The sequence below is a fragment of the Sarcophilus harrisii genome, chromosome 5 (assembly GCF_902635505.1).
Source record: "Sarcophilus harrisii chromosome 5, mSarHar1.11, whole genome shotgun sequence".
In the NCBI taxonomy this organism is placed as follows: Eukaryota; Metazoa; Chordata; class Mammalia; order Dasyuromorphia; family Dasyuridae; genus Sarcophilus; species Sarcophilus harrisii.
Window position 1 is genome coordinate 75,927,816 of NC_045430.1, and position 10,255 is coordinate 75,938,070.

The window sequence follows — 10,255 nt, forward strand, 5'->3', positions numbered from 1 at the left end:
TTATCCTAAGTCAGGGTAATCACAAAAACCCAAGAAAAATGGATTTGCACTTATATATACATTTATACAGAATTTTCATGAAATGCATCTGAAAAAAGTTTCCCCTTGCAGCTCTTAGGGGAGACGTTAAACCGTCTGCCTAAACGTCTCCCTAAATGTCAAATAAAAAAGATTTAAAAAGAAAAAAAAGACTATAAGAAGATTGAGCAGAGTGTAAGGGGAGAGTGCCATTCATTTGCTTCTATAGAAGCAGATTGTAGCCAGATTCCACACTAAAGATGAGTTCAAAACCTTCTTTTTCACTTTACTAACTTTCCTCTACCTCTTCTTCACTTTCCCTACTTCAATCCCCCCAAACTCTAGATTATGCCTGCTTTTTACCCGTGAGTACTGGCTTGTGGGCAGTCATGCTTCTTGCTGCGCCTGCCGCTGGCCTTGAGAGTTACGGATTCAACTTATTTTTGCTGTTTTTCAGCTAAACGAGACCAATTCTTGTGACCAGAGGAGCTAAGACTTCAGCCCCTGAAGGATGCTATTTTATCGTTCATTCCTGAACTATCCTCAGCTGCGTTTCTGGTTCCAAAAATTCAGGCTGGGGCTCCCAACTTCCCTTTTAGGTAGTCTCCTTGCAGTGAAATCTGAACCCTGCACTGAAAAAGAGAATTCTCTCCTTTTGAGAGAACTGTGCAGCTTTACATGGACGGGTGCAAGTGGAAGCAAGGAAATTCTTCCTTCTCTGTTGTAGAGCAGATGCGGGATCAGCCTTGAGGCAGGGGAGAAGGAACTATTCAATTCATATTCATACCAAGGGAAGAGAAGATAATGTATTAGGTGTGAAATTGGGCAGTTGTGAAGAGACCCCACTGGTTAGACCAGCATTTGTGCCTTAGTGGAAAAAGGAGTAATACTTTACGAAGTGTTTCAGTAGTTTGGAAAAGAGCAATGGGGGTAGGAAGGTGGGAATTAAAAGACTGAAAAACAATTGCTCAACTATGTACTCTGGGGTCCAAGTATAAGAGTGACCTGCGTAATTCCCCATTGGTCAAACTGGAAATTGGTGTTTTTATTCCCAAAGTCTGACGAACTAAAATAAGGAGGTAGTAGGTGAGTAGTGTGGCCAAAGTGAACACAGACAGATGGGTAAAGGAGAATTGAAACGTCCTGCTCATTGAAGAAAAGAGACGCGCGCCTGAGTCCCCGCTGTCTCCAGATGTTCTACCGTGGGACTAGCGGGAGCCCCAGCTCCTCCCTTACAGCACTGAGGCAAAAAGAACAAATCACCGATGTGGAAAAAAAGGGGTTTGGCATCAAGCGATCAACAGCCACTGAGATGGGAGCGCCTTTCCGGGGAAAACAAATCCGGCATAAATAATTGTGACACACTCGCGATCCTTACAGACTCCTCGCCTCCAAGATTTCCCCGGCACTAACAAAAAGGGAGAGGAAGAGAGAAGCAGGACTGGGGGGAAGCAACCCAGAGGCAAACTTTGAGCCCTGGAAGGAGAGAGAGAAAGAGAGACAGAGACACAGAGAAAGAGACAGATAGACAGACAGACACAGAAGGGAACCGAGGACAGAAGAAAGGGTCAAAATTGGGGGCAGCTGAAGACAAAGTGTAGTGAGACAGCAAGAGACTCGAGAGAAGGAAGATCTAAGTGAAGAAGGGAGGGTGAAGCGGGGGCCCGATGGGCAGCACGCGTTTCCCCGGTGGGGCTTTGCCCTCCTGGACAGCTGCACCCGGTAACTCCAGTCTTTGGGGGTCTTCGGCCAGCAGCCCCACGGCAGCCCCCAACGGGAGCCTGGATATCTCGGGGGGCGACAATCGGAACGAGGAGCTGGCCAAGCTGGAGATCACCGTGCTGGCTGCGACTTTCGTGGTGGCTGTGCTGGGCAACAGCAGCGTCCTTCTGGCCTTGCACCGCACCCCGCGCAAGACGTCTCGGATGCACCTCTTCATCCGCCACCTCAGCCTAGCCGACCTGGCCGTCGCCTTCTTCCAGGTGTTGCCCCAGCTGTGCTGGGACATCACCTACCGCTTCCGCGGCCCCGACGGTCTGTGCCGCGTCGTCAAGCACCTGCAAGTCTTCGCCATGTTCGCCTCGGCGTACATGCTAGTGGTGATGACCGCCGACCGCTACATCGCGGTGTGTCACCCTCTGAAAACTCTGCAGCAACCTGCCCGGCGCTCCCGGGTCATGATCGCCGCAGCCTGGGCGCTGAGCTTCGTGCTCAGCACGCCCCAGTACTTCATCTTCTCCATGATCGAGGTCAACAACGTCACCAAGGCTCGCGACTGCTGGGCCAACTTCGTCCAGCCCTGGGGGCTCCGCGCCTACGTGACCTGGATGACCGGAGGCATCTTCGTGGCCCCCGTCATCATCTTGGGTACCTGCTACGGCTTCATCTGCTACCACATCTGGCGGAATATCCGCGGCAAGACGTCCACCGTGAGGACCAAGGAGGAAGAGGAGGCAGCCGCCGGAGCCCTGCGCAAGGGGCTCCTGCTGGCCCCCTGTGTCAGCAGTATCAAGTCCATTTCCCGGGCCAAGATCCGCACGGTGAAGATGACTTTCGTGATCGTGACAGCCTACATCGTGTGCTGGGCGCCCTTCTTCATAGTCCAGATGTGGTCTGTCTGGGACCAGCAGTCCTACTGGACCGGTAAGTCCCTGGGGGGCGGGGAAGGGGAAGGGAGTCTAACGGACAGAGACCTGGAGAGACAGAGCAGAACGAGGAGACAGAGGCAGAGGTAGACAGAGATGGAAAGTAGCAGACAGAGACCAAAGCAGAGGGATAGAAACAGAGGCTCCTCAGACAGATACAGAAACAGATAGATACCAAAATAGAAAAACACAGAGACAACAGAAATACAAAGAGGCAGAGAAGAGGGAATGATAGCTGGAACAATAGGGGAAAGATATAGGGAGAGGGGGGTCCAAGAAAATAGGGACTCGAGGTTTTTCTCTTGACTGGTGTATCCCCACTGTGCCCCAGCCCCAGTTTTCTTTCCCAGAAATGTATATTGAAATATTTTAAATTTGCAGAAGAAAACATTTATAGAATTTCCTTGAAGCACTGGTCTAGGCCTTCAGAAAGGCAGGTTTCCCCCCACCACCACCACCTTTTATTTCTTTTGGAAGGAAAACTTCATTTAAAATGTGTAATGTACCAACCAACCTGAAAAACCCAGAGATTACCATTTCCTATTGATGCATATGTAATTACACAGGCTTTAAACAGAAAATTGAATAACCTTAAGAATTTTGCAAAATTTCTCCTTTATTGGTTGGTAAAAATCCACAGACATTCTGGTAAATAAGATTATCCATGAATTTTGGCTGCCACAGGTTGTTGATTCTGGAACCCTATCAGTACTGGAAACCATCATGGAGATTTCACAGAAATTTCACAGATTTCACAGAATCATTTAACATTCAGTCTTATGTCCTTTAAAATGACTACATTAGATAATTCAGGGTGAGATGTTCCCCAAAGCCTTTCATGAAAGCTGGATTTTGATTTTAAGTTTAACTCAGCTCCTTTCTCTTCTATAAGTCCACCTTGAAATGCTAATAAGTGTAACTGGGCAGTCTTTCAAAATGAATTTTGTTCATAAGAAGCAAAGAGTTACAGATCTTTTATACCAAGCTACTGCATTGGTATACTGCACTTGTCTGATAAATGTACTAGATAGGATCCATAGAATTTTAAAGCTGGGAAGCATTTAAAGATCATCTGGAATCATTCTCACTTAACTATCAAGATTCTAGTTGAATGTTGATAAAGATAAATAAAACTTCACATTGTCAACATATGGAAAAGTCAGAAATTGAAAACAAGTTCTCTAAGTGCTCCAGATTTTATATTTTTTTAAGGCCACTACCTTGCATCTTTATCTTCTAATCTCTTTCCAAACTGGGAACATTAATTTCATTTAACTGCTTCTTCTAGAGATTCAGACTTCTTTAGCTGTTCATAAACTTAAAAAAAAATAATTCTGCTCTTTCCTAAAGAAAAAGTTTTTTCCCCAAATTCAAATATTTTACCTGAAACTTTGTGGACAACAACATACTTATAGCAAAGTAGATATCTTTTTTTTTTAATGGAACATGTTAAAATGTATATTCTACATTCTATAGAGCTACATTTTCCCAGCAAATTACTCAAAGATTAATGCCATTTAAGCTGATAATGAACTTTTATACTTCTACAAAATGTGTTTTAAATATATAAGAAATAACAGAAAACATTTAAAAAAATTTTGCCTACAGTTTATAGTCTACAACTACTGTGTTTTCTGTTAATATTGCCAACCACATATGAAAATCAATCTAAACATTGTATCATCAATATCAAAAAACAATTATGAAAACACCTTTTTACATACTGCTAAGACACTAGACTATTTTTGTCACAGTTTCAGATCTTGATAAAAATCCCTGATGAAAAGGGACAGTATTTTTATATTTAAAGAACAGCACTATAAAATTGTGTTGACATGCTGATAGTCTAAATTTGAACAATAAAGAAAAACGTTAATAGATTTTTTTTCATTTTAAGAAAAGGAACAGAACACATATAAGTCTCCTTTTGCAAAAGATGAAATATATATAGCATATAAAGAATGTGATAAGTACAAGGGCCTTCTGAGATCCTCTAAGATACCCACACATCTTATGAATGAGAAAACTAAGAGCCAGGGAGGTTTGAATATCCAACATCATGTAGGTCTCCTGTTTTAGTAATAATACTTATTTAGGTTAACAAGTATCCGATAGGATCAGAGAATTGTGATTTAAAAAGAGATATATTTTGAAAGCTTTCTACTATTTTCTTTCTAACAAATGCTCTTAATAGGATTTGACTTTTAAAATCTTATTATTTAAGATTGTCTCAAAATAACATAGTTTGCTAGTAAAGTAGAAGAAATAGAATTGTACTAGTTATGTCCTAAAAAATTCTAGTTTAATAGTTCATCATATTTGATGTTAGATTTTTTAAAAGCACTAAATACCAATCTCACATTTCCATAATCATTGCTGGAATCAGTGGGATAAATACAAATACATAGACTTGTCTATTTTGTTGTTGTTAAATCATTTTCAGTCTTCCCCAACTCTTCATGGCCTCATTTGGGGTTTTCTTGGCAAAGATACTGGAGTGTTTTGCCATTTCCTTCTTCAGTACATTTTACAGATGAGGAAACTGAGGCAAATAAGGTTAAGTGACTTGCCCAAGACACCACTAAGTGTCTGAGGCCATATTTGAACTCAGGAGGATGAATCCTCTAGTATTGAGGAATTCACTATCTCCAAAAGCAGTCCATTCTATTTTTGACAGTTGTAATTATTTTGATATTTTTTCTCACATAAAGTTGAAATCTGACTCTCAGTAGCTTCCAGCTATTATTCCCAGTTCTACCCTCTTGTTCCAAGAAAAACAGTTCCATCCTACTTCCCTAGAGCATCCTTACAAATTCTTGAAGACAACTATATTGCCTCCCCACCACTGCTCTTAATCGTTTCTTTTCCTGGCAATCAGACTAAGTTCCTTCAAATAATTCTCAAATAGTATGAATCTCCTCACCACTCTGTTTAAATAATCTCAGCTATTTTAGAATCTATTCTATTTGATTCTTGGTATTTCAATTAGGGAACCATTTTATAAATGAATCAAGTTACAAGCAACATTCTCTTCCTATTAATCGCTAGACAACATTTTTATTGGTCCATTTTAGTATATTGCTCCAGTTCCCCACAAATTATTTAATAGATTATTATCAAGTAATTAAAATTAATTAAATCCATTAATTGAAGATTATCGTCAAGTAATTAAGATGTACCTTTGTACTCAAAGCAGAGGTTCTTTAATTGGGATATGTGAATTTTTAAAATATGTTCATATTGTTATTTCAGTATAATTTTTTTCCATCGTGAATCTCTGCATTTTATTTTATATATTTTAATTATCCTGGGAAATAGTTTTCAATGGATTAGCAAAGTAGCCCATGACACAGAGAAGGTTAAGAACTCCTCTTCTTGTGGATGATAACTTCTATGGATCCTAAACAGTAATAAGGTTTTAAGAAGTTAAATTTCATTAAGAGCATTTGTTAGAAAATAATAGGACACTTTCAAAATAGGTCTTTTTAAATCTGACATTTGTTAACCTAAATAAATGTTATTACTAGAATAGGAGACCTGCATGACCTTGGATGAGTCAAATGGAATGAACTCCAGCAAACACTTAAGAAAGCCTAATGTGTGTAAATCTCTGTGCTTGTGCCTAAGCTTTTGGGATATACATTTCGTGGTTCTTATATCTGATCATAAGTAGACCCTCCAGAAATACAGACTGCAGCCTATTCACATCCTGTCATCTTGTGCAATTCTTTACATCTTTCTGGCTTTCTTCTAGTATTTGTTTCCTTTATTAATGTATCAATATATTGATCCCTAGACAAAAGCTGTACATTTCTAATATTAGCTTTGAAATGAACATTTTAAACTGTAATTTTTGCCACCCTCTCAATCCTAGTAAAATAATTCAGTCTTACTTTTTGTACAGAATCTGAGAACCCTGCCATTACCATCACTGCTTTACTGGGCTCCCTGAACAGCTGCTGCAACCCCTGGATTTACATGTTTTTCAGTGGCCACCTCCTACAAGACTGTATACAGAGTTTTCCCTGCTGTCGAAAAATGAAACAACCATTGAGTAAAGAAGATTCTGACAGCCTGAGCAGAAGACAGACTTCTTTCACCAACAACCGAAGCCCCACAAATAGCACAGACACCTGGAAAGACTCCCCTAAATCTTCCAAGTCTATCAGGTTCATTCCTATTTCAACCTGACTCCTCTGTCTATGCAGTGAGACTTCCTTGAGAAACGATTGAAAACTTTAGGTGGGCAAAGCCAGGAATCATTGGAGCATAAGAAGCATTTGAAATGCAATTTAAGTGTATGGTACTGCGTTTCTAGAGAGCTTCTCTCACTGTTGTAAACAAAGCAGTAAATAATTTTGTAGCAATTGTTATTGAAAACTCACTTTGCTAAAATCTGGAAAAGTGATTCCTCCTGGAAGAATTGAAGTTATTTTTCTAAAGGAAAAAATCATAGTCAAATATTTCCCCCCCCCCAAACCATCTCTCCTTCCCTCCTCCCCACCCCTCTTCGGTTTTATTCTTTTCTATTTGTTCCCAAAATAACTAATGCGTGATTAGTTTATTATAATATTCATTTACTTTAGAAGCACCACTTTTGATTAATTACAAGCCACCCACCCCCTGAAAGGAATTAAAAACAGTTCAAAGCAATCAGTGTCTCAGGAAATTGAGGAAATGATCTCTGCTGCCACAAAAGTAAGTTGAGGACAGGTATCCTAGGTCCTTCTCATTAACTTTATGCAAAAAAAAAATGGAGGTGTTATCTTACTACTGCCTTTGAGCATGAGACCATCTCTCTGCAACTTGTAATCTGGAACTATGGATGAACTGCTGAAGCCTTAGACCAGAGAAGAAAGCTTCTCATACTAACATATTTCCACCTTAGAAATGGAAAATGATGGTTATCTTGTGGGGTTTTCATATATAAAGAAGTTCCTAGAACTGTTTTTTAAAAAGCTATGGGGGTAGAGATTTAGAGAGGGAAAGGATTTCAGAAGTCATTGAGTTCAATACCCAGCTTTCTTTCTTTCTTTTTTTTTTTTTTAAAGAAACAGAAAAGCAGAGTGAGATCAAGAAAAGTTGAGACTGAAAATCACATAGATATGAAGTGGCAAAATCAAGAAAATTTGAATCCCTGACAGCACTTTAAGACACTTTTTTCTGCACCAAACAGAAATATGGGAAGCTGGTATTTTTTGTCTTTGCTTCTTTAAAATAGTAAAATTCTAAGTTTTTGAAAGAATAACATTGAATATAGATTTATTCCCCTGATACTGAAATTGCCTTGACCTTTGCTTTTGGCCCCAGACCCCTCTTGCCACTTGGCATTTTTATAGCACTAGTGCACTCAGAAACATACTGTTTATTTTTATCCACTAATATGGATGGTTTAGTGTCTGGGTTATCAAAATTCTAAAATGCAAATATAGCTCTGCTGATTCATCGGGAAATGTTTCCAATGGACAGGAAAATAATTCATTTTGAAGCAAAGTCTTGTTTTAAGGTAAGAAATGCTTACCTTTAGAGACAGGTGAATTAAGGGCCTAAACCATCCATTTAGTTGATTTCTGAACAAGGGCAAATTATAATTTTGCCTTTTCTGTTTACATAGCATCTATTATTAGGGAACTCAGTGTGCTTTTCAGCCCATTATGCTTGCCCTCTACTTTCCTCGTGGAAATGATGCCAGGGTTTTTATGAAACATTATAAATGCTTTGGGTTCCTTAGAGCAAATGATATTTGCTTTTGACATTATTGTTGCATGTGGACATGTGTGTTTGATATGAGGAAAGCTATTTTTTCCCTTCTTTGTAGATAAGACACTAAGACATATGCATCAGGAAGCATGCCTCTGGGTGGAAAAATATCATCTTGCCTCTTCATTCCTCTGCCATTCCAAATCTTTAATTATTTTACTCCCTAAGGTGCTATATATTATGAAAAGAAAAAAGGAGGAAGGGATGTTGAGAGGAAGGGCAATGCAATTTATGAATGGCAACCCTTAAGTTATCACAGTTGTGTTTTCTTAAAGATAAGACTTTCTTTCAAACGTTGTGCTCAAGCAGATAATTGCATACTTTGAGATGCCCCCACAGGTGAGAATACTCTGTAACAACAGCCTGTTCAGACTTGGTAAATATAAAGACACCATTTAAGATTTTTATCTGCATTTAAAGGGAGGAAAGAAGAGAGAGAGAGAGAGAGAGAGAGAGAGAGAGAGAGAGAGAGAGAGAGAGAGAGAGAGAGAGAGAGAGAGAGAGAGAGAGAGAGAGGAGAGAGAGAGAGAGAGAGGAGAGAGGAGAGAGGGAGAGAGGAGAGAGGGAGAGAGGAGAGAGGGAGAGAGAGAGAGGGAGAGAGGAGAGAGAGGGAGAGAGGGAGAGAGGGAGAGAGGGAGAGAGGGAGAGAGGGGGAGAGAGAGGATATTTCCATAATCAAAATAAAATGGAGGATTAATATATAGTACTTTTGATGGGAGGGGGTGTTCTGGATAAACTTTCTTTGAGCAAAATTCTACCCTATAATAACAAAGTGATCCAGGAATCTTACAACATAGACTTTATTTTGACATATTTACACATGTAGATGCAATACACTCCCTTCCTCTAAATAAGACAACCAAATTTGAGTCCTGTCTTTCAAGAATATGAAAGAAATAAGACATAGGTCAATTTATCCCTTTTGACTCTAATTTTCTCATGAAGCAACATGATATAATGGAAAAGTGCTAAGAGTCTGGAAATCCCAATTTTAATTCTGAATAAGTCAATTTAATTACTCTGGTCCTAAATTTCTTCAATTGTAAAATTAGGGATAGGTAAGCTCAATCATCTCTAAGTACTACCTAATTGCTTCATAATTATATGCCATGGTAATAGTAATTCACAACTACATACTGCTGAGAGGTTTAAAAGCATTTTCCTCACAGCTCTCTCTCTGGGGTTAGTAATACAGGTATGTTAATCCCTAGTGTCTGTGTGTATGTGTGTGTGTGTGTGTGTGTGTGTATGTTTCTTCAAAAAAGACAGGCAGAGTATGTCAAGAAAAATATTATCACTTGGAGAACTACCAGGTTTCCCAAAAATCTGAGTGTAGGTTTAAGCTATTAAAACTTGAGATCATATTTAAGCAATTAAAATTTATTATAGGCTTAAAACTGCTCTAAATTTTTAAGGACACCCTACAATAACTATTTAAAAAAAAAAGAATTCAAAAATATATTTTTTTTTGGCCTGAGTGATTTAGTTGTAATGGGAGTACAGATTGAAGACTTGAGGGCAAAGAACAGATTGATTCATTCTTTTGCCTTTGGGAGAACAAGCATATTTGTGATGTCCATTTGGACATAAAAGATATGATTTTTTTATTCATAGGAAGAACCCAGTTTGGGGATATTTATCTAAGGAAACTTTTAAATAGCTAAATAAATAGTGAGAAGGTATGGCATGATGGATAGCCTCAGAATCAAAAAGCCTTAGGTACAAGGGCCTCTTACACATAATTGGCCACGAGACTCTAGCAAAGTCATCAAACCTCATTATTGGATGGTAGGATGTTGACAACTGTCCAAGACTTAGTAAGAATCATAGAG

At 39.3% G+C, this 10,255-nt stretch overlaps 1 protein-coding gene across 1 annotated transcript; it reads left to right on the forward strand.

Annotated features, from left to right (window-relative positions):
- The first annotated feature begins 1,110 nt into the window (after positions 1 to 1,110).
- On the forward strand, positions 1,111 to 8,884 carry AVPR1A (arginine vasopressin receptor 1A). The gene is made up of 2 exons (XM_003770834.3): positions 1,111 to 2,661; positions 6,568 to 8,884. Exons 1-2 carry the CDS (start codon positions 1,686 to 1,688, stop codon positions 6,852 to 6,854), a joined length of 1,263 nt encoding a protein of 420 aa, XP_003770882.1. The 5' UTR covers positions 1,111 to 1,685; the 3' UTR covers positions 6,855 to 8,884.
- The last annotated feature ends 1,371 nt before the right edge of the window (positions 8,885 to 10,255 follow it).